Raw genomic sequence first — 25330 nt, 5'->3', positions numbered from 1 at the left:
AAAAGTGGCAAGTTTCCGCAAGTAGAGGAGGATCTGCTTAAATATATAATTTCGTTGCGCAGCGTTTGATGTGCTGTATCCCACTAAATCCTGTATTTTAAAGGACGAGAAACTGCTGCTGTACATGGAATCAGTGTCTCAGATTTGAACGTTAGCTGAGCCTGGATGATTAATTTTATGAACAGAAATGGACTTTCTCTATGACAGAAAGGGACATTGAGTGTTATTGTACGCGCTACTGGAGCAAAAAAGAACGATGTACCGCAATGCTTGCTGTAACAGCTGATGGCAGAAAGCTTGTATCTTATGTTGTTCTAACATGAAAAACAATGCCTAAAGTAATATTTCCACAAGGGATCAATGTTTGTATCCACAAAAAAAGGGTGATGGACACGTCACTTGTACAAGATTGGATACTAACAGCTTACGGAAATCTAGCAGCGTCCCTCCTTCGATGCCCGGCCCTTCTCGTGATGGACAGTTTCATTTTTTTGCCGGTATGTCATTATTACGTACTTACATGAATTTTACTTTTATTAGTTCATGTTTATTTCACTTCAGGTCATATTGTCACCTCGTAACGGGAAGAATATTTTCTAGTGCCAGTACTTCACACCCACGCGTACAACTTACCCGATGTACTGTACCTTATTTGACTTTTCAGAAAAAATCTCATGCCAGAATTTTATGCCAAATGACCATAACCGCAAATGACTTGAACCAATTGTGTGCATTATATTTGATGTATCTTTTAAATGTAAATGAATTGTAAATAACTTTTTAAATATCTGAATTCCTCGAATAATTTACGCATCCAAAGTTTTCGCCTGTATTTTTCGTCAAAAAAGTGTTTTAATTACGTGAGAAAATATGGCAAACAATCTAAATAACATGCAAAACCCTACCCCATGTTTTTAGCCACGAAAGCTTCTTCGAAATAGGCAGAATTTTGAATGAACAGATTTTGAATCAGTGAATCAGTCATCTTCACAAAAAACTATTTTTCTCCATGTATAAAAAGTGTAGGTTTGCTCATTTTTCCAGACATGTCTTCAACTGATCAATTCATACTAAATTTTGAATTTTTGACTATATTCCACACTTACCTTCCTTTTTCAAAATAAATATAAACATTCTCCAAATGAAAAATCTTTATCTGTACAACTTACTTTCGATGGTTGATGACAATCACCTTTTTCATGTGAAACAAGTATAACTCATTTGGAACTTGCCCTGTTACAAGGATGGTACTGATTAATGCAGACACCTGCCTTGCCTTACTTACTTTGTGCCTGTCCCTCTTGTTGGGCTGGGCATTGAATGGCAAGCCAGACGGGGGCGGAGGCATGGTCAGCTCTAACATGGCTGGAGGTATGTATATTGGATGCGGTGGAATCGGCACTGCTTTGCCCCATCCGAGTTTCATTTCATACGACATGACATCCTTGCCTGAAACATAATTCAACACCGTGGTAGAACACTTTGAGTTTGAAAGTTTTCACTTAATTTCCACATTTATCACAGTAACAATATGATATCTTAAATGGTAAAGGGGCCTAACATCTACGTCATCGGCACTAAATGGATGATGATAATGATGACAATGACTGGGATTGATGAGGAGAGAGTCACTGAGTGGCAGTGTTTCCTTTACTTGAGGGGCAAACCGAAAGAAAAATTATGTCGAACAAATCATCAAACATTGCAGAAGCTGAAAGAAAACATTACAAATGAAATCTGAAACATTACAGTGGCAGAACTCACTAGTGTCAGCCAGAATATAATACATATAATACAAGGAGTGCAAACAGAACAACAAGTAGTACTCAAGAGACTAGGAGTAACACTAAACAATTACGCAGCAGAAAGAAAAATATAACAACAAGCCATTTTGGAGCATACGAGGACATTTTAAATCCTACATCACATTAGAAAGTGTTTCATCAACAAGTTTGTTCACGAACAATATTCTCCTATTGACAATATAAAAATTAATGTCAATACATTTGTATAAATGTTACTCCAGCAACAACGAGAACAAGTCAAATGTCCATAACATAGACAATTGTCAACTGCAGAAAATTGTCAATATAGTTAACGAAGTTTTAAGGACAATCATACAAGTTAAGCAACATTGAATCAATACAATTAGCTAGATCTCAAAAGTTTTATTTTTATTTTTTAATAATTTTAAAGGATGTTCACCAGATGAGTTTTGTTAATAAAATGTTAGACTTGGATAGATTTTAGACAGATATGTTTTAACTTAAAGACATAATTTTATTGTTATATGACTTGTAAAATATTATAAGATTTGTCAATCAGTTTTATAGGCATAATCTTAATCCAAAAGAATTGTTTCATGATCTTATATAACCTTAAGTAAATAATAATTGGCTGATGATGCTCACGAAAAAGGAGCGAAACATGTACCATATCAACATCTTAATAAACATGTAAGTTTGTACTACGTTTTTATTGTATTGAATAGGTGGTAATTAACAAAATTATAAGAATTTGTATCACAAGAATGTGGTTACCAGATACAATGCCTATAAAGTAATATTTCATAATAGCAATTACCCACGGCTTCACTCGTGTGGATTTCGTAATTTGACCAAAGAAATCGTTCCTCGGCATTGTACTACGACATTTTCTGAAAATTCCTAAAGTATTAAAACTCACCCAAAAACTGAGTTGCATTTACCCCAGAAATTCTTTGTAAACCGTGTTTGTGGTATTACCTTTTGGGGCTAAGACGACCATGCGACATAGAACTGTACATGTGAGAAACAGTCTTCTCTCAAGTCAAAAAATAAATACATGATTTTTACTTTTAAACGAGATTCCCCATACCTATTCCTACATCTTTAACATCTTCAGTTTTTGAGGTATACATAAGTATCCTCATAAAAAGAATTCAACCCCTTGATCAGTCCTTCCCCCACCCCCATCAGAGTGTATTTTCCAAAAAACAAAAGTACATGTTTCTTGATTTTTAGTGGAGTTTCCAAATACCAATTTTCACGTCTGTTACATCTTCAGTTTCGAAGATATAAATATCCACATATAAAATAATTCAACTATTTTTCACTTCTTTTCACTCCCTGTTTAAGTGCCTTCTCTGAAAACAAAAAGGTACATCTTCCCGTATTTTTAAAGGACTTTCCAAATACCAAGTTTCTTGTCTCTAACATGTTAAGTTTTTGACATATAATGTAGATATACTGGTACTCATTTTAAAAATTCACCCGTTTTTCCAATTGTTTTCAGCCCCTTAACTGGATTTTCCGAAAACAAAAAAAATACGTGTTTCATTATTTTTAAAGGAGATTCCAAATACCAGTTTTCATGTCTGTACGTCTGTAACACCTTCAGTTTTTGAGATAAATGTATACTCATTAGAATAATTCAACTTTTTCTTTTTGACTTCTTTCCACCCCTCTCCCGCCTTAAGCGGACTTTCTGAAAACAAAAAATACGTGTTTATTTTGAAAGGAAATTCAAAATTCCAACTTTCACGTCTGTAACAGCTTCAGTTTTTAAGATAAAGTATCCTCAAACATATTTCAACACCTTATTTACTTATTTCAACCCCACACCCCTAAAAGTCGATTTTCCAAAGAAAAACAAAAAAACAAATGCGTGTTTCTTCATTTTTAAAGGAGATTCCAACTAATTTTTAGGTCTGTAACATAAGTATCCTCATAAAAAGAATTCAATTCCTTTTTCACCCCTGCCCGTAAGTTGATTCTCCGCCCCTAAAAAAAAAAAAAAAAAAAAAAAAAGCGCGTTTATTTTTAAAGGAGATTCCAAATACAAATTTTCATATCTGTAACATCTTTAGTTTTTGAGATAAGTAGCCTCGTACAAAGAATTCAACTAATTTTTCAATTCTTTCACCCCCCACAGGTTACGGGTTTTTTTTCCCGAAAACCAAAGAATACGTGTTTCCTTATTTTTAATGAAGATTCCAAATGCCAATTTTCACGTCTGCAACATGTTAAGTTTTTGAGATATACTGTAGATATGATAATTTTAAAAATTCACCCCCTTTTTCAGTTCCCCTTAAGTGGATTTTCCAAACAAAAAATATTTATGTTTCTTTAAATTTACAGAAAATTCCAAATACCAGTTTTCAAATCTGTAATATGTTATGTGTCTGAGATAATTTGCAGATACAGTCTTTTTAAAAATTCACCCCGTTTGTCACTTCTAATAATGTTATTTGTTTTACGTCCCACTAACTACTCTTTTACGGTTTTCTGAGACGCCGTTTGTCACTTCTATTCACCCCCTATTCATCGGATTATTCAAAAACGCAAAAAAAGTGTTTCTTTATTTTCAAAGAAGATTTGAAATACCAATTTTCATGTCTGTAACATCTTCAGTTTTTGAGATATAAGTCTCCTCATAACAGGTGTTCAACCCCTTTTCCCCCTTTTTTCATCCTCCCCCAATGGGATTTTCCAAAACAAAAAATACGTGTTTCTTTATTTTTAGATTCCAAATACCAATTTTTACGTCTGTAAACTTTTAAGTTTATTAGATATCCTCATTTTAAAAATTCACCCCCCTTTTCACCCCCTCAGCAACGGAATATCCAAAAATCTAGTGAGCACCATGTATCCCCAAAATTTCAATTCTTTATGTCTAGTAGTTTTGGCTCAGCAATGATGAATCAGTCAGTCAGTCAGTCAATCAGTTAGGACATGTTATTTTATATTTATATAAATATGAATGAAGAGAGATGGTTTGGATGTGCGATTATGTGTGACGTATCAGTTTACAGCTATAACGAAAGCAAGAACCATAACGAGAGACTTCATGAACACCACTAGGATTTTCGGCACACCAATAATGAGAGTTTTGACAGTCCACAGACAATTAAGATAAAACCAGAACTTTTACATACGAAAATATGATGTTGCTTAAAGCAGGGTGGCCATGTGCGACATAAGTGCAACTGAGGCAGCTGCCATAGCACAGACCATGCGTTTGGCCTGAATTTATATGAGACACACTGTAGATTTAAACCCTGCGGACACACACAACAAACATCATATGTACAGGTTCAGTGCTTTCTGAGAAAACTATACCTGTAAGGAACTTATGCAGTACCATGTGCTCATTTTTTTTCTTTTTGTTTTTTGAACAACTGAACAAACCGACTCTGGAAGGTTGAAGACCAAGAGGATGACCCACAAAGAAATATGGGCACATATCAAAAGGGAAAATATTCAGATGATGGTGTGGAGAGAACTACAAGGGCAAAGTTAGTGGAAAAGCTTCTTTCTCTAGACAGATTGACTGTAATTTTTTACAAGCACACTTGGCAACTCGGAACAGTACGACGAGAAAAATTAGCTGGCATTTAAGAACAACCGACCAACATACATTAGGAGAAATGAGTAAGCTCAAGCCTCCCTCTGCAATGCCTTTGCCCATTACGTGCAGGCAGGGCCAACCAATCACTCACTTTCACCCAGATAATCTCTCCTGCTTCCTATTCATTTGTTACCTATCTTCACTGTGGTCAGCAATTACCATTTTAAGGGAAAGTGCAACTAGGTAATTATAACTTCCAAAAGGTAAAAAGAAGGTCTGACCTTTAACAGTGAGGACACTGGCAAAAGAAAGGAAGTTTACAAAGGGTATGAAATGAAATTACTGTATATACAAATAATCCCTTGCACCCTGATTTTACGAAGGAAAATGCAGATTTTTTTGTTGGTATTTGTATAACTTTACTATTTATATCGAAAACAAATACTACAGAACAAGAAGCAACTCGCAACACTGTAAGCTTCAAAATATACCTGGTCTGCATTACCAGTTTGCGAGAGTATCTAAGAATTTCTCTGGCAATAACTGATTGCAAATCTGTGGAAATTCACAATTGTTTCTTCATAAATGGGAAGAAGACATTCCGCAATGCCAGATTTCCAAGTTATTTCGTTCAAAAACATGCATGAGCCACACTGCTACTTTTAAACCCCAAAATTCTGAACTCTCTTCCTGTTAAAACTGTGAACTGATACGTCGCTCATAACCGCACATACAAACTCTCTCTTTTCAGTGATTTATTCACATATACTTTCAATTTCCGGAAACCTTGCCTTTGTCCACGGAAAGTCCAGCAGTTGTCCTCGCACTTTCTCCCACAGTGCGAGTACCAATTTGCTCTGCCTCTTCAATAACGTGGAGCTTTTCTTAAGCCATAAATGACTTCCAATGAAACTCACGCCAACCATTGCTGATACTTGAAACTATTAAACCGATGCCATGCAAATGATGCAATATATTTGTGGCTCAATTCTCGCTTGTGGCAGGAACAATAATAATTAATTAATGTTATTTGTTTTACGTCCCACTAACTACTCTTTTACGGTTTTCGGAGACGCCGACGTACCGGAATTTAGTCCTGCAGGAGTTCTTTCACGTGTCAGTAAATCTACCGACACGAGGCTGACGTATTTGAGCACCTTCAAATACCACCGGACTGAGCCAGGATCAAACCTGCCAAGTAGGGGTCAGAAGGCCAGCGCCTTAACCGTCTGAGCCACTCAGCCCGGCTGTGGCAGGAACAGAACTGCCAACGGAGTGGATGGGAAAATATCAACGTCCAGATTTTCCGAAGTAAGGAGCACTGTATCAACCTTGATGGAAATAACACCCGCACCAACTTTTCACCCCAAGATCTTTGGGAAAAAAGTGGGAATTATTTGCATATATATATATATATATATATATATATACAGTAAAACCTCGTTAATTCGAAGTCGTTGGGACTCAAAAATCGGACTTCGAATTACGTGATTTTGAATTAACCGCCAATCTGCAATTCAGAAGTACCAACCCTTGCCGCGTTATAAAATATTCTAAGGACCGTTACTGCATGCATTTAACCTTGATTCACAGTTTATACCTTTCAAATGCCATGATAAAAGAACTATTTACAAAATGTATCCAAGAAGGTGCATTTACAGTATTCAAATAATACACTCGGATATCTCACTGGTAAACATAACCTCACGCAACGGGAAAGAAAAAAAAAAGCACGATTCAAAGACGAGGAGAAATCTATGCTCGCTCCCATGTGCAAGTGCTTTATTGATTGGATTACTATACTGTATGCATTTTAGATGCCTTGTATTTACATAGAAAGTACCCGATGCCCTTAAAATCGAACTTTCCTATGACTCTATCCTTGTACGATTTCCCGCCGTGGCACTTCTCTCGTACTTCAGAAATGTAAACACTTGCCGCGTCACGAAGTATTCTAAGACCCATTAATACATGCAATCACCTCGATTCACAGTTTAAACCTTTCTCAAAATGCCATGGAAAAAACTATTTCCGAAATGTATCCAAGAAGGTGCATTTACAATGTTCAAATAATGCACTTGGATAAATCGCTGACAAACATATCCTCACGCAACGAAAGAAAAAAAGTCGCACAATTCAAAGACGAGGATAAATTATGCCGGTTCCCCTGTGCAAATGCATTATTTTTTGGATTTCTTTACTGTTTGCATTTTTATTATACATGCTTTGTACTGGCATGGAAAGTGCCTGACGCTCTTAAAACATCGTGGCTTATCGGAGTTTCCTATGACGAGGGGATTAAGTATATCGCTTCCGTGTGCATTGCAACGTACTACTATGACCCCCATCCCTCACACTACGATTTCCCGGCTGGCAATTTCTCCTTTAAAACCATAAGACCGTTTGGGCTCGCATTAAAATAAAACAATGCAGTTTCACCGGCAATGTCAATGTTGTTCGGTGCCTACGAATTTATTATATTTGCCACGTTTTTTCGTCAACTGTCGGCATCGCCAGTGTTCGCGGATTCTGTTTTCCCGCACACTGCATGTTGCGTGATATTACGGCGTTCCTTAAAAGGTTGAATACAAAAGAATTCCGATTTCATTCAACTTAGCAATCATGAAGCGCACTGTAGACCCACCGAAATGAGTGTAAGTGCAGAAAGCTACCCCTCCACGTTCCGGAACGCGCGTTCTATTATGACGCAGAGCGGATACATTTCGAGTTGAAATTACTCTGTAACATACTATTGTTTTAAAATGTAAAGGCAGTTTCGAATTAAAAGTCTGAATTTCGGTAATGGGGCCGACATTGTACTTCGAATTACGAATTATCCTTATTTCGAATTAAACAATTGAAATAACATGCAAAACTGTATCTCATGTTTCCGGGAACGAGAGCTTCTTCGAATTAGGCGGGATTTTGAATTAACCGATTTCGAATTATCGAGGTTCTACTGTATATATATGGTACTCTCTAGGTCTTGCAACCCTAATATGACGGGGGTTGAGAAAGAACACAGGAAGCAATGTTGAAAAAAAAAATGAGCCTGTCAAAAATGGAAACAATGCCAGGCTCAGCTAAGGGGACCCTATGGTCACCAAAACATACAACTAAGTTCAGAGCCTCCATGGGTTACCCCTTTCAGTTCCCTCTTACAGCACGCAGGAGATACCACAAATGTCTACATCTACTCCCACACTCAAGGATACCTGATCATCATTCTCTGGGAACACCACATTTCAAATGCTCTCACTTTCCAAATATTGAGAGCAAAATACAGACTTTTTTTCTATTGTACTTTTAACAAGTTTAAAAATAAAGTTCTATATTGTACTCACCATTCAGGTACTTGAGCGCCCGCTCTCCGTCTTTTCTATTCATGAAGGCAACAAAACCACAGTTCCTCCCTCGGGCCTTCTCCTCGTCAGAGCGTGGCCACATGATCTTGATACTAGCCAGGGGACCATACCGGCCAAACACTTCCATTAACTGCTGCTCAGTGATCTGCAACACTCCATATATGTACTCTACGGTCTCGAGACAGGTAATGACTTTCTGTGTCTTTGTTTACAGTTAAATATCTTTCCTACACTAAGATTCAATGATAAAATTTCCCTCAGTTAAAATAGTTTGATAGTATAAGAAGAAAAGAAAACCCAAAATGGAAATACATATTCATAAAGATTACTTGTAATGTATTTAATAAAACATTTTTTCATCATTTTTTCAATAAGTAAAAAAAAAAAAATTAAATTAGAAAAATAAATTGCTCATTTTACTTCCACGTATATTTAGCCAAAATAATCTCCCCTAAAAGAAAATCCAGACAACATAGCAAAGTTTCCGACAAAATTTTTTCTAGACAATTGAGATACAAAAGATGGCAATTTAAATGTCATAAGTCACGTATTTTAAATGAGTACTAGAATTTTAAAAAATTCCACTCTAAGACTGTAGGATATGTTTTCATAATGTAAATAATTTTAATAATGCACTAGGCCTATATACATCACAGAATAATACAAGGCCAGGTCAATAAGCATCTGCAATTTTGCCCTAATTGTCTTTAGGTTGGCTCTATGGCATTGTGTGCTCACCAGCCGTTAGATGGCACTGCTATCTACATCTGTGGTAGGTTTCAGTGTTATCAGATCAGATCAGTTTGCACTGTTGCGATGTAAAGATGGTCACGCCACTCTCTGTTTCCACCAAGGAGGAACAGCACTCTGTAATCCGTTTTTGTGGTCTGAGGGTGTACCAGGAGTGTAAATTAATAGAACAGGCACTCATCTGTTATTCAGGATCCTATCACGCACTCGTTCAATATTGGCATCAGTTACGGCTGAAGATGGACGCCCGGATCTTTCCTCATCCATCACGCTTGTGCGGCCGCTTTTGAATGGTTCAATCTACTGGTAAACACTTCACTGTGGCAAAACATTGTCCCTGTATTGTGCTGAAACTCTGCTATGAATTTCCACTCCTGGTACATCCCCAGACCACAAAAAACGGATTACGAAGCGCTGTTCATCCTTGGTGCATACAGAGATTGGCACGGCCATCTTTACGTCGCAACAGCACAAGCTGTACTCATGTGATAACGCTGAAACCTATCACAGACGTAGACAACAGTGCCATTTAGCAGTTGGTGAGCGCACAACACCATAGAGCCAACCTAAAGACAATTACAGCAAAACTGCAGATATGTATTGACTTGTCAACATAATGACACAGACCTACTCTCATGAAAATCCTGCAGGAACTAGGATTGGACCACAAGATCCATAATCTCATCCAACAGACTTTAAATAACACCAGGTCATGAGTGAAGTTCAGAGGAACGCTCTCCAAAATTTTGAAATAAAGACGGGTAACACAGGAAGACTGCTTCTCCCCTCTCCTCTTTAACTGCGCTCTGGAAAAGGTAATAAGACAGTTGCGAAAGAAGTTAGCTAGACAAGGAATTCCACATGGTATCTCTTTGGGACACAAGCACCTTGGACTGAATGTTGATTGCCTAGCATTTGTTACCAACCTGGCACTTCTATCTAATTCAATAGAAACTACAGTGAAACAACTCAATGTTCTCAGACAAGCAACAATGGGAGGGCTACACATTTCACTTGAGAAAACACAATAGATCATGAACATCAGTGAATTTCCCTGCACACTGCATCTGGAGCAAGGAAGGGAGAATAGCTGGAACCCAATCTCTTGGAGTAGCATTATCAAATTGAGCTCTGGCATACCAACTGACCAAGAACACCTACAATAAAAAGTTGCTCTCCCTTAACACTAAAATGAAGCACTATCAGAGTCACCCAGCCTGAAGCCTTACATGCTTCAGAATGTCTAATATGCAACAGGAAGGGGCTCACAGATGAGATATCTATTATGTTCCACCTATTCAATACTAATTGTGTGTTGATGTTACTAATAACTTTTATTTAACTTTTTATTCAATGAAGCTCATATTTTTTAATAAGGGGCTCATAGACAAACTCGAAATCCAGGTGAGAATAATATTAAGGAAGATATTGGGACCAGTCAAGGAAGGGAACGAATACAAAAGACAGCCCAATCAAGAGCGCTACAAATACTGTGAAAAAAATCATGGACGTGGCCAGGAAGAGACGCCTAGCATTTTATGGACACGTCTACAGCATGCATCATGCTAGGCTGAGAAACCACCTTCTCATTTACTGGCAAAAGAGGAAGACCATGTCACCATGGTAGATCGAAGCAAACAAAGATCTGCAGGAACAGAAAGCAAGTTAAAAGACCAGACATCTCTCAGGAGGATGCTTAAACAAATGAGGTTCCAGGACAAACTGCCAAGAACGAAGACAGGTTCCCTCTGGACAATACATCCAGAAGATGAGCAATTACTGGGCAAACATCAAAACTCACCCCAAACTTAATAGTTGAATATCATGGTCCTTAGCTGGCTTATACGAAACAACAACAATAATGTAATTGCTTTAAATCCCACAAACTACTTCTATGGTTTTCGGAGACGTTGAGGCGCTGGAATTCTGTCCAACAGGACTTTGTTTACGTGCCAGAAAATCTACCCATACACAGCTGGCTTATTTCAGCACTTTGAAATACTACTCAATGGCGCTGGGATTGAACCTGTCAACTTCAGCTCACAAGGCCAGCACTTCTAATGTTCAAAAGATGTCAAATTTCTTATTCACTCTACTTTTTAGGTAGTTACTTCTCTGGTATGTCACTGATTTAGTTGCTTTAAGCATTCATTTGAAATTGTGCCGCTTATGATTTTCTTCTGTTATTTGAAAAGTCATGTGGCGTTCCTTTGAATCGCTCGCCTTCTTAATCTAATTTGATCCCTATCTTTAATCTGAAACTCTACACTTGTCATTTATGTCTGCATTATTACCATTTCTCTTCACACTATGCTAAATTTATCTATCATTACCTCAGCTGCCTTCTTATTCGATTTGCTACTGTACTAGATCGCACTTATCTGAATGTGTACTTGGAACTACTGAGTCTAACTCCACGCTGTCACATGATCCTACTGTTGTCCAAGGCTAACATTCTGGCGACAGACCGTTACCCTTAGCACGCAGTACTACCTGTGTCAGATAAGAAGTTGCGGCAGCTTGTAGGTATGGCACGAGTAACAGATATTACACTCTAAGCTACAAACATTTGTCGTAAAGTACAAACTCTCTGAAACAGATGCATGTTCATCATTAACTTGTTTGTATGCAGTACCTATAATAAATGTGTAACTGAAGCACAACTGAATTACCATTCTGAAGGTTCTGAACAGCACCTCATTTCACAAGAGTAACCGTGGACGGAACAGATGTTTATTTCCGGGGCTTGAGGCTTGAGATAGGTGCAGACATATTTACCCCTTGTACCCCTTACTCCGCGACTTTCATATCTTCTCAAAATGCCCCTGCTTCAAATGTTTTGGAATTAAGTTACTTGCTAGACAATTCTTAAGAAATTCCAAGTCCTTAGATATTTTGGCTACTCTGAATTTTGTATTTTAAAATTTATTTGTTAAATTTTCTAGACTGGCTGGCATGATCAGAATTGATTATTTTAACCATGATGATTCAATCTTGTCCGTATTGAATTACATTCAATTTCTACGAAACACTTTTCCGCCTTGTCAATACTTCATATTTTATTATAATTACCTCCCTGTACATGTTTTGAGAGCTCAACTGCTCTCTTCCTCGGCGGTGCAGAACATCAAGCTGTCCTCGTAAGGTCAATGGTTGAAGGCTCAGGAGCAAGGACATGTTTGTTTGGTTCAGACAAGTGTAATTTTGTTTTTTGACAAATTTGGTACCAGCTGAAACTGGAGAACTTGACGGTTAAAAATGGCATGGCTGGACGAGATTAAGTGGAGAAATTTCAATTTATATGAAAGGTCTTAGAACTTTAGCAGGATAAATAAGGATTTAAGGAAAGGAGAAGTCTTCAAGAACGGAGCACAGGATTTCAAAACTTTGGTATATAGTTACTAAATACGTTTTATTGACTTTATGATTTGAAAATTATTGTATTTTTAAAGTGTTTACTAAATGACATAGAAGAAGTGAACAGTTTGCAGGAGAGAGAGAGAGAGAGAGAGAGAGACAGACAGACAGACAGACAGACAGAGAGACGCACACACACCCACACAAAGATATTTTAACAATTTCAAGATTTATGTATAATTTGTTGATGACTGTATTGTACAAATGTGTTCAAGTCCAAGGATCTTTGTTTGATGTTTTGCACCAATGGCAGTTGAGCTCTCGAAACATGTGCGGGAGGTAATTATAATGAAATGTGAAGTAATAACAAGGTGGAAAAGTGTTTAATAGAAATAGAATGTGAGCCAATACGGACAAGATTGAACCATCATGGTTAAAATAATCAATTCTGAGCATGCCAGGCAGTCTAGAAAATTAACGAATAAATTTAAGAACATAAAAGTCAAAACAATGAAGAACCTGAAATTTCTTAAGAACGTGACTTTCCGCCAGGTAAGCATGTTGTATCCACTCTGGATTGCGCTTCTGGGTTCCACGGAAGAGTCGTTTGGAGGTCGAGTGCTCATGGACCCCGGTTGGAAAAAAATGGATCTATTCCCGTTTATGCGAGACTAGCATTAATACTTCATATTTGGTTCTAATCATGTGAATTGGCACCAATCAGGTAACTCGCCACGTCTATTTTGATTAAGGTGGACTATGTATTTACTATTGTAATTAGTTTTACTTACCCTTTGATAGCCTGCCTACGTGACAATTTACTGGATTCACCTGAAGTTTAACCGTTTCCGATCATGTGTCGACCTGAGGTCGACAGGCGTCACTTAGCGTTATAGCTCGTGTGTCGACCCTGAGTCGACACAATGTTTCGCCGTTCGTTGCTAGGATACCTGGAATGCCAGGGCTTTTGTACTTCGTTTCATAAGTGCTGGTCCCTTCTGGAAACCGAAAGAAACCAAATAGGTATGTTTTAGCTTCTCTTTGCTTCGCAAAATTGCTCCGTTTCTTTGACAATGGAAAGCAGCCACGCGAAGCAACATGGCGGCGCACAGTCTGACCGAAGCTGAGATTCTTGCGTCTATTTCAGCTGATTTTTATGATAGTGACCATGAAAGTGATGAAAATTTTGAATCTGGCGATGAAAGTGATATATCCATTAGTGATTCAAATGACGATATTGATATCAGCATCGCAAGAAATTGTGGAGGAGGCGATAGTATTGTGACTCGTCCTGGTCCAGTCATACAGTGCTGACCTCGAACATACCTTGGAGATTGCGGAGAATGGGTGATGCACGATTAGTAAAATTTCTTTACAGATTAGTCAGTGGATTCGTAAGTTGTGGCAATAGACCTAAAATAGAACTAGAGTACTCGTAGCTAGTTTTTAGTGATCAGTTGATAACCTCTATTGTCCATGAGACAAACAAATTTGCTGAAATGAAAATACAGCAAAATACTCCACTTCAGAAGAGATCTATCTGGTTTTCTCGGAACGCTGTGACATTAGAAGAGCTGAAGGCATTTATTGGTATAATCATCAACATGGGGATGAACAATAAGGAAGAAATGCAGGATTATTTTAGTGAAGACTGGTTGGATAAGCAAGTAGGGCTCCACCCAGGCATTTGCTTTGAATGCTTCCACACACCCAAGACATACCGTTAAGAAAGTGAAAAACTTGATTTTGTGTTCTGTAAATACCATACACTCATTAATTCTTAGCTGCCTGTGTGGATCAGCGGTAGAGTGTCGGCCTCCGGATCCCAAGATAGCGGGTTCAAACCCGGCAGAGGTAGTCGGATTTTTGAAGGGCGGAAAAAAGTCCATTCGACACTCCATGTCGTACGATGTCGGCATGTAAAAGATCTCTGGTGACACATTTGGTGTTTACCCGACAAAATTCATTAAATCTCAGCCACAGACGCCCAAGAGAGTTTCGGTTTACTCGGTCTGCCATCTAGTGGGGGCGTAGAGTAAAACGGAACGTCGAAATTGACGAGCAGACAGCCAGATGGCGTCAAATTGAAATGTCTGCACACGGTAGCTGAGGCCATACGATTATTATTATTATTATTACTCATTAATTCTTTAGTTCCTTCCTGTATATATTGTTATAACCATTAATAACACCAGGTTTTAAAATATGAAGAATGCTGACAGAAATAAATACAAGTTGGGAGAAATCAGGACTTACAAATAATTCGAGTGGAAAGGGTTAATTTTTTTTTTTACATTCACCACTAAGTTTTAAAGATGGCTCCCTAGACGCTACCTCATTCATATTAATAAATGTTCTCTTAAAATGAAACCTGTGACGTGTTGATATGTCATCTAATTACTTATATTCGGATTTTATTATTAAGGTTTATTAGGGTGCACCTATGCCCTTACAAGCTGTAAATCCATCCACTGGCAAGATTTTTTCTTTTCTCTGTTCTAAAGTTTGCTCATATTTTAACTGCTAAATTTAACGATAGTTTTTCCTTTCACTGCTGCTAGATCTGTTCTGTATATTAAATATTTCTTCCTTGTGGGCTATTTTCCTCCTAAATTAATTAATTGATGCATTACTTCTCTTGAGTTTTTGGTTGTGAAGTTTACTTTGGCGAGTCATAAAATGTTAATGTACGTCTTATACAATCCGAGCGCCTAAAATTTCATCTTGACCTGTAATACTTCGCAAAATTATATTCTTCGATCGTGATGTGAAAATTCCCATTTAAAATTGTAAAAAAAAAATTAATAATTTTTAAGTCTATCAGTTCTATTCATGGTTTTCTAACTTATGTCTTTTCATGTCAGCTGTTTTCCCTGCGATTTGTGTGTCCATGTTTTTTCCTCATCTGCTTATTCTGCTTTTCTCGGTGCAGTTATTTATGCTGACGGTTTAATATATGTATTTGTGATAATGGTCATTACTTCTCGTTTTGTTTATGCTTTGTGTGTATTTCTCTTTTCCCTGTACTGATTCATCTCTCTCTCATTTTTGTTTCTGTTTATCTCCTAGCATGTCATACTGATTTGAGGTATGCAATTTACTTCACAATTATTTTGATTAAAAGGTTGTTTTAATAACCCTACACCCATATTGTTCATGTACATTTCGGACACCCTTCCGTATTTATTAATTAATTGATTATTTTGTCTTTTTTAAAAGATTGTTAATTAATGTATTATCTTAAGGGTTGTGAAAAATAATGATGGGTTCGATTGCCTGCCTCTTACAGTTTTAGCATTGAAAAGTATCCAACCTTACATCTTAGGAAAATATACTAAAATAATGTCATTAGTTCCACACACCATTAATTACTTTTACAGTTTTCGGAGACACCAGAGTGCCGACATTTTTTTTTTTTTGCGCTGGTAAATCTACCAACACATACTTTAACATCTTCAAACGAGATTGGGCTGGGCCAGGACTTTTTTGCTATTTGCTTTACGTCGCACCTACACAGATAGGTCTTATGGCTGAGCCAGAATTGAACCCCCCATCGCTCTTCTGGCTGAACCACTCAGTCCAGCTCTCTGGGTCACTGTGACGGAGGCTAAACAAAATCCTAGCAGAATCCTCCTAGAAACTAAACTGTATTCAAGAAATTAAAGAACAAATTTTGAACATTATTACTTAAGACACTTTTGACCAACGAAAGTCATTCTGTTTCACAGAATTCAATAAACATCTCCTAAAAGAAACAAAAATGCATACAATGAAAGAGGATCATAATACAATTACATGACTGAACAGACCTTTGGGTTGAGGTTTCCAAGATAGAGGTTAGTAGTGGTCGGGTCTCCATTGTCGTAGGACCCATACTTTTCATCCCCAGCTAGAAAGATGAAGTCACATAACACATTAATGCAAAAGGACACCACACTTATTCATATCTCATCTCCTCACACAGAAACATACTTACAAGACTTGCTGGCAGCCTGAAGATCTTCAAAAGACGTCTTCACAATACCTTTGTACTTATGTCTCTCCTCACGTTCTTCTTGGATGCTGAAGCGTTCATTGATGGATGATGGAAACGGAAAATCACAATAATTCAACAGTTTAGGATGCACACACAGAGAGCACTTTTAACCAAACAACACTAAAATAATACTGCAGGGCTTTTACAGTCAACAATGAGGATGAGTTCAGTAGAGTTTAACAAAGAAATGATCATGATCTGTCATTCTCCCAGCAATCCTTGGTGCAAGGCAATGTTCTGTCCACCAAGGGAATGGACCCAACTGGTGATGGCTGATGGATTTCGACAAAACAACTCTAGTTTTTTTTTTCTTCCACTGTTCACATATTACACACTATTTTAAGATAATCTTCACACAACCTATTAATGAATAATCACATTCATTGCACTTGGTCACAAATATCACCTGCGTAGAAGAATGATTGATTGACATGAAAAATACCTCAGGTATTCAAAACACCTCTTAAAGCCAGTTTACACAGGACCACTTTCAATGGGCAATACGCGGCACAGCAATGACCTGGGTAGCCATCAGTTGTTAGGCAGTGGCTCGATTTCGCTACCGATCCTGCCACCAAACATCTGACGTGATAGCAGCAAACCACTGTTTATTACTGGTGCTATTTAGGAGCAGCCATAGCCACTGAAGCAATTTTCCTGTTGTTCTAGTCAGTCCCAGGCCATTGAACAAATGTTTCATTTGCTGGGACTGATATTCTTGTCTTTGTGTTGATTTCAGTGATAATGCATTTGTTCTCAAAATGTTCAAACAAATTCTTGGATATCAAAAAATAATGAAAAGATTTTTCACCATCTTGCTTCAAATCTTTGATTAGTGTCTAGTATAGTCCTTTTGATGTTTTTCAACCAATCAAGGATGAACATACATTAATCTGTTACGTCTACGCTTCTTTTCTCTTCAAAATACGAAACAGCAACATCTCACAAGCCTCACTCTTCGACATATTTGCTTCAACTGCAGAAAACCTCAAGAGTATGGCCGACAATCGCCATCAAGTGCGGTCTGTGGTGTGAGTTGGCCACTAAAGTGGCCCTGTGTAAACCAGCTCTTAATCATTTCAAGGAAGGAACATCAGAGGAGAGCTTGATATAAGCATTAAAATTCTCTAATAAATTATATCCTTAAATGATCATACATTATTGGGTGTTAACTGCAGCAATTAAATAAAACAGAACACAAAGCTGAAATATTTGTTGACATCCTTAATGAGGTAGTAAACTTAAAATCAGGAAGTTATGTAAAGGAAGAAATAGGTGACAAATTAAGACATGTACAGTAAGATAGGCAACACACAAACAGGTTAGTGTGGAAGAAAGGGAGCAACAGAAAGAAAACACTTAAGGACAGACACGACAATCTCCACATCTTCGATCTCTCCTCACGACTCCCAGTTCTTCTCAGCCCTCAACTAGCTCATTTCTGCTTCCCAGCTTTACCAGAAGGTAGCAACGAAACTCATTGTGGGGTCACAATCACACACAAAGTGTAGAATGAGAAGAAAGCTGGACAAAGATAAGAAAAGGGAAGAGATATAGATTGGAGAAAGTTGATACAGTACCGCTCAAAAGTTTAGGACCACAAAAAAAAAAAAAAAAAACAACACTTAAAATTGTGCTACTAGACCTCGGTATCTTATTTCTGAGCTCTTGCAATGAATATGATATATGTAGCCTGATTTCATTGTATTGTAGAAGTTATACATTTTTAACCGTTGGAAAGTAACATTAGAAAATCAAATTTTTTGGAAATATTATGTACTATATACTCTAATTGGTTGGAAGTATCACCACCAAGATACTTTTGTAGACTTAGCAATAGGTAGGGGTCATTTTAGTATAAATATAAAAATTCCAAGAAAATGTGACACTGATTTTTGTGTGTTTACCTTTTTTCCTTCAAACCAGAGTTAAGAGTTCTTGTCATTGGTCTCGGTGAGAGCTATCGGCGTTAGAAATGTGTTCTTGGATGCCATCTGAAGAGTGCAAATGAAACTATGGAGGCAGATAAGTCTGACGCCGATAGCTTGCCCCAAGACCTTGGGCCATACGTGACAAGGACAACAAAAAATCAACCATCTTGGTGCTGTTTAAAAAAAAAAACACAAAAAAAAATGGTGTTGCATATTTTCGGAATTTTTATATTTCTATTAAAATGGCCCCCATCTGTTGCTAAGTCTACAAAAAAAATCTTGTTGGTGATACTTGCAACCATTTAGTGTGTACAGTACATTATATTACCAAAATTTTTGATTTTTTGATGTGTGTTTTCAAGAGTTAAAAATTCATAACTTCTACAGTACTTGGACTAACTCAATGAAATAAGGTGACATATATCCTATTAGATGTGAGAGCTCAGAACGAAAACTACGGAGATCTAGTGGCACAATTTTAGGTTCTAGATTACATTTCGTGATTTCTTTATGTGATCCTAAGCTTTTGACCAGTACTGTACAAGTACTGATGGGTCTGATGACGGGCGAGCCAATCTATTTGAAGACGACAGAACATGAAGGCATAGAGTCCTTGCCCTTTGTTTTTTCTTTCCATTGCTCCCTCTTCCCACACTGAACTATCTTTGTGTTTATCCTAATATAAATGTTCCTATCTTTCAAAATCAGAAAGAGTTACAAGAAGGCTGTATTTTATTCTGATTACACAAGAGAGCCTATGGTGAATTTATGTTAAGGTGAACTCTAGAAGTTGTCATTAGGAGGTAAACAATTCACTATCCTATACTATGACCAGGGTGACTGATATTCTGAAATGACTGCAGATGAAACTCGCGTATTATACACTCAATACCTGGAGCTTTTCTCTTTGGAAGACTTAGCTAAAATAAGTACGAGGTCTGGGAATCTGTTGAAGGAGCCATCATGGAATCCATGCGATTCTGGACACTAAAACAGTGAAGAATTACTATCGTAAACTGCTAACACAGGGTAGTGTTGCCGACGTAAAGAGATCTCTACGACCATCAAACTCGAGAACAGAGAAAAAAGTTGAAATTGCTAACGAGATACTCACAAGGAGTCCATGGAAGTTTTTTTTGTCAAAGGGATTATAAAAGTAGCATTTCATATTATGCAGTTAGAACCATTCTGAAGAATGATCTCTCTTTTAAAAAACTGAGGCCACATTCATTCCCTTTGACCACATACTATTTTTCAAATACTACTGGTTGAAGGTAAAGCAAAAGGTGTGCACTTGTGAAGATTATTTACATGCTCACAGGTAAGTGGATGGGCTAATCAGCCACCTATGATCAGACCATCTGTCCTGGAACTCTGGTTTTCAGCAGGAGAATATGCAGCACCTGTATAAAATGCATCTGTCATGCCAAAAAAGTACACAGATTCTGCCATCAACAAAACAGCCAGACTAGTAACTAGATGCCTGCAACCAACTCCAGTAAGCAAATTCTATCCAGTGTTAGGCAGAGCCCCACCTCACATTAGTAGGAGAATGGCTGCCAATGTAGAAAGAACAAAAAAGCACAATGATGTTCATTACCCACTTCATAGACACCAACCTGCTCCTTGGAGACTCTGGTCATGCAACAGCTTATCCAGAAAAACAACTCCACTGCCGTGCTCTCCAGAAAGTGCGAAGCTTACAAGGTGGAAGGAGGGACTACATCTGCCACAAACAGAGGTAGATATAGAACTGCTCCTAGGACGTAGCTTGCCGCGTACCATATTAAATTCTCAACTGTTTACATAATGGTATATCGAGATGCAAGAATAACTTAATGAAGTGGGAATTCTTTTATGCATCATGTCAACAATGCTGGGATTTATGTGAAATTTTGAATACTGCTATACAAAACATCAAGGTATGGAATGTGCAACGGCACAGTGTCAATAAAACAAATTAACAAACAGAAAAGCTTATTAATTATGCTGTATTATACAAGGGAAGGATATCACAGAACACTCTAGTATGCTCCAGAGAATCGCTACTGAACACTGTGCAATGAGATTTGAGATAAAGCAAAGACAAAATTATGACAAGGATTGTATGCGGAAGAACAACATCTATATTACTAAGCTTCTGTTTAGCAGCTCTTGGCTCTACTTCTTTCCACCTTGAAACCCTTGGCCTTTTACAAGTAAAGGTATCTAGCAGTTAGGTAAAAACACTTTCACACTACCCATGAGTAAGGCCACCAATCCACAAATCAATGATATATCATAACAATAGCCTAAAAATGAGTGATGGTATACCATCAACACCCTGACCTAGCAGGAGCTGGACAAAGGGAATGACGATTTCCAGAAAATACATCAGATATCTGTAGTATGTGGTATGAGCTAATTTTATATATATACTAGCTGTTACCCATGGCTTCACGCGTGAGGATTTCTTAAGTTGATAAAAATTAATTGTTCCTTGGTACCGCAGTAAGACATTAGCTGAATATCCCTAAAGTATAAAAACTCGCCGAAAAATTGCATTTCATTTACCCCAGAACGTCTTTGTAAACCACATTTGAGGCATTGCCTTTTGGGGCTAAGATGACCAGCTACTGGCAGAGCAAAATCTGGAACATGCGACATGGAACTGTACATGTGAGAAACAGTCCTCTTAAAAAAAAAAAAAAGGTTTCTTTATTTCTAAAGGAGATTCGAAATACGAATTTTCATGTCTGTAACATCTTAGTTTTTGAGATATAAGTATCCTCATAAAGAGAATTCAACACCACCTTTTCGATGTCTAGCATAAGTTCATTTTTCGAAAACAAAAAGTACACGTTTCTTTATTCTTAAAGGAGATTACAAATACGGTACCAATTTTCACGTCTGTAACATGTTGAGTTTACGAGATATTCCGGCCCATTCCTTGGCAAAGTGGTCAACCTTGATGCCTTCGGTTCACAGGGTTCCGGGTTCGATTCCGGGTTGAGTCGGGGAATTAAATAGCGTGTGATTAATTATCCTGGCTCGGGGACAGGTCATTTGTGTTTGTCCCAAAACTCTCCTCTTCATACAGTATTCACTCAATACACCACTTTACCAACCACAACAGGAACATACAATAGTACGCCCTAATTACATCCCTACACACAGGACTGGCGTCAGAAAGGGCATCCAGCCACAAAATAGGGTCAAATCCACATTTGCAACACAGTTCACACCCGCGACCCCACACGTGTCGGAAAAGCAGTAGAAGATGATGATACTCATTTTAAAAACTCACTAGCTTTTTTTTTTTTTATTTCACCCCCATTAAGTGGATTTTCCAAAAAAGTGTGTTCATTTATTTTTAAAAGAGATTTCAAGTACAGTACCAGTTTTAACGTCTGTAACATCTTCAGATTCTATGATATAAGTATCCTCATATAAAGAATTCAACTCCTTCCTCACTTCTTTTCACACCCCGCCCTCAGCCCTTAAGTGGATTTTCTGAAACCAAAAATTTGTGTTCTTTTATTTTTAAAGGAGATTCCAAATACCAATTTTCATGCCTGTAACATAGGAGCAACAGGAAATAAGTCAATGCCTGTAATATGTTAGGTTTTTGTGACATACTGTAGATTATCTCACTGCTATAAGAATACTGGAGCTGACACTGCCATGGTTACGGCAGTTCATTTCTTTATCCGATTTCTAGAGCAGGGGTAGTGTGGTGCCAATATCTCCATAACGATTGATTTTAGGGCCTTAAAACATGGTTTTCGAGCCCAAAGGTTTACCGAGTTTTGTTCTTTGCGTCAAGGGGCTTAAATTGAGCTCTGTTTCGTCCTTGTACGACAAATTCAGTATTTCGCCTATATTAGCCTAGTATTTTTATATCTCCCCCCCCCCCCCCTCTTGAATTGTTTTGAAAATAAAATACAGCCCATATCCCTCAGAGATAATGATTATTGACATTAGTAAAATAATTTTTAGAATCAGTCCAGTAGTTCCTGAGATTAGCCATTACATACAAACAAACTTTACCTCTTTTATAGATTAGTATAGATTATATATGTATATACTGTATTAAATGATTTGCCACTAATTTTTTAACCCTCCTCCTGTCATTGTTTTGCATTTAAGGTACAGGTTTCTAACATACTGAAGGTTTAATCAGATGCAAGCTCGTAATGTGAATGTGAAATACAGTACTTATGATCCACTGTTATGGACTATGTTAGGGAATCTCAGTCGCTTGACTGCACAAAAGGCTTTACATATGAAAGGTTTGAACTGACTTTGTTACCTTCCACCATTAAATGTAATTTCATAACTCCACCCTCTGATCTGTTCCAAGAAGGAAAGTCTGAGCTATATTTGCAATATTCGTGAAAAACATGCAGGGTGACCTCCATATGGGCATACTCCCCGTTATTTAGCTATACATAACTGTTGAAGTGTTTGTAATTGTTCAGTGGTAGTTATGTTGTGCAAGTGAGTTTATAAACTAACATGCCTGATCAAAGTTTGTTTACCATTGAACAGATTCGTGACAGTGGTTTGGCATAGTACAGACATCATGAGTACCGTGAAAATGAAATTTTGAGATTGCTTTGGTAAGAAACAGCTAAGGAAAGTAAAAATACTGGGGTGGGAAAACGCACATTAAGCAATGGGAATTATGACAAACCCTTCCCGAAGTGGCAGGCCGACGAGCAGTAATACATGTATTATACTTTAATGAGGAACCCAGTTCAGGGCCCTGACTTAGCTTTAGATTAAACGTGGCTGATGATGCTTACAAAGCTTAAGCGAAACATGTCCCATTTTAACATCTATGTAACATTTGTATCTTAAAGATTCTAAAGTAGTGGACTGGTGGTTTTTAATAAATTTGTTTGAAACTTTTTACATTTTGTACTCCAATACAGTTATTATAATGAGATTCATAACATGTAATAATAAACCCAAGCTTTACGAACCTACCATGACGTGGTTTTGTCATGAAATGAGCACAACACACACTTCTGTCCCTTCCTGTTACTGGATCTGTCTACCAGGACATGCTTAGTGAACAGTTGGTGTCCAAACTGCAACTAGGTAGAGCACCAGCAAGTGACATGTGTCCATCTTTTGTTGGAGTGATTTTTAATCAAACATGTTTCGGCTCATTTTGAGCAATCTTCAGTGAAAAATTATATTAAAAGCTACATGAACTGATGTTGAAGAGTATCATTAAAACCAATGAGAAAGAGTATATAAAATCCAAGTGAGATACGATGATAAATCTAAAATTAACAAGGTTGTGACAAGGTTGGAAAACTTCTATGTCTACAAGTTTTTTGTGTCACTCTAAAATGAGGACAACATCATAAATTGAAAAGTTGGAAAAGTCCACTGTCAATATGTCACATGTTCATATAATCTGGAAGGCAACAGAAGCTAGTGAACATAAAAACAAAGGCCAGGTACAATGTTCTGTGATTCAAATAGTGGAAACTGTCAATATCATACTAAGTCCAGATGAGATTTATTAAATATTTACCGCTTGACCTTGTGGTTTCGTTGTCTTCTTTCCACTGGAATATATTTTTTCACTGAATATGGCTCAAAATGAGCCATAACAAAAGCTTTTTTTATAAAGTGAAAACGGTCAATACGGAATGATACTAATAATTTGTAATGTTGCAAGTGAGTCATTATGTGAGCATGACCTTTACTGGCTGGTGGATTGGAAGAGGTTCAGAACATTATCCAACCCCCTTAGTCTGCCCTCCAGATCATTCCCAAATTCACACCACCTCTCTGGTGATTCATGAAGGGGAGAGTGTGAAACAAGTGGTATCACAAAATGCACTACTTGCAAGCAACTGCGGCAGATGTTTTCAAGTACATGTCCCTGTATTACCTCTGCAAAATATCTGCCTGCACAGAATTCAGCTGTGCTATGAAAATGGTCGTAAACCAACAGGTAAGATTCGTGTCATCAACTATAAACATTGCAATGTTGAAAAAAAAAAATTGTGTGTGTTAATGCCTACTTCGAGGTTAACCTGTATATTAATAGTTGGTGTCGTGTCATACAAAACTTACTACATTCAACTACGCATGGAAAAACTGTAGTTTGTTTACTTCTCGTGGATGACGTGGTCGAGAGGTCAACAATGCTGCCAACCTGTTTACTAAGGTCATTTCTATAGCTGAATTAAGTTGTAATTTTGGCTAGTGACAAAACCATTGGACTGTGAGCAACCACTGGCAGCATAAGCCCCCAGGCTAGGGTCGTAAGGCGGCTTTTAAGTCTCTAGCATTCTGTAGGTGATAACAGCGCATTCTATTTCACCTAGGGAGAGTGCAGTGCATTTGATTTGGCACGTCCCCACGAATATTTGCTGTTCCGTATCCTACATTTTATTTTTCCAGGGTTGATAACGCAATCTAATTAACATTCGTCACATCCCTTTTCTTGTTGGCCAATAGGAATGCAAGTAGCTACTTCAGCAATGGACAATGGTAGGTGTTGTTCTTTATTAGGGTATAAAGTAAATGTAGTTGTGGGGGCGGATTGCTGTGTTCCT

The 25330-nt window shown here is 37.6% G+C and overlaps 1 protein-coding gene across 2 annotated transcripts in view; it reads right to left on the bottom strand.

Annotated features, from left to right (window-relative positions):
- LOC136882117 (U2 snRNP-associated SURP motif-containing protein) overlaps positions 1–25330 on the bottom strand; it is a 238506-nt gene that overhangs the window by 92565 nt on the left and 120611 nt on the right. For both annotated transcript variants that reach the window (XM_067154643.2, XM_067154642.2), the window contains 4 exons: positions 16777–16862; positions 16610–16689; positions 8673–8838; positions 1286–1449 (listed from right to left, as the gene is read on the bottom strand). In XM_067154643.2, coding sequence (XP_067010744.2) covers positions 1286–1449; positions 8673–8838; positions 16610–16689; positions 16777–16862 — 496 coding nt within the window. The remainder of the gene's footprint in view (positions 1–1285; positions 1450–8672; positions 8839–16609; positions 16690–16776; positions 16863–25330) is intronic.

This window comes from Anabrus simplex, chromosome 10, assembly GCF_040414725.1.
Source record: "Anabrus simplex isolate iqAnaSimp1 chromosome 10, ASM4041472v1, whole genome shotgun sequence".
Taxonomy (NCBI): Eukaryota; Metazoa; Arthropoda; class Insecta; order Orthoptera; family Tettigoniidae; genus Anabrus; species Anabrus simplex.
The sequence above is the reverse complement of the archived record's forward strand: the minus strand, read 5'-3'. Positions and strand labels throughout refer to the sequence as shown.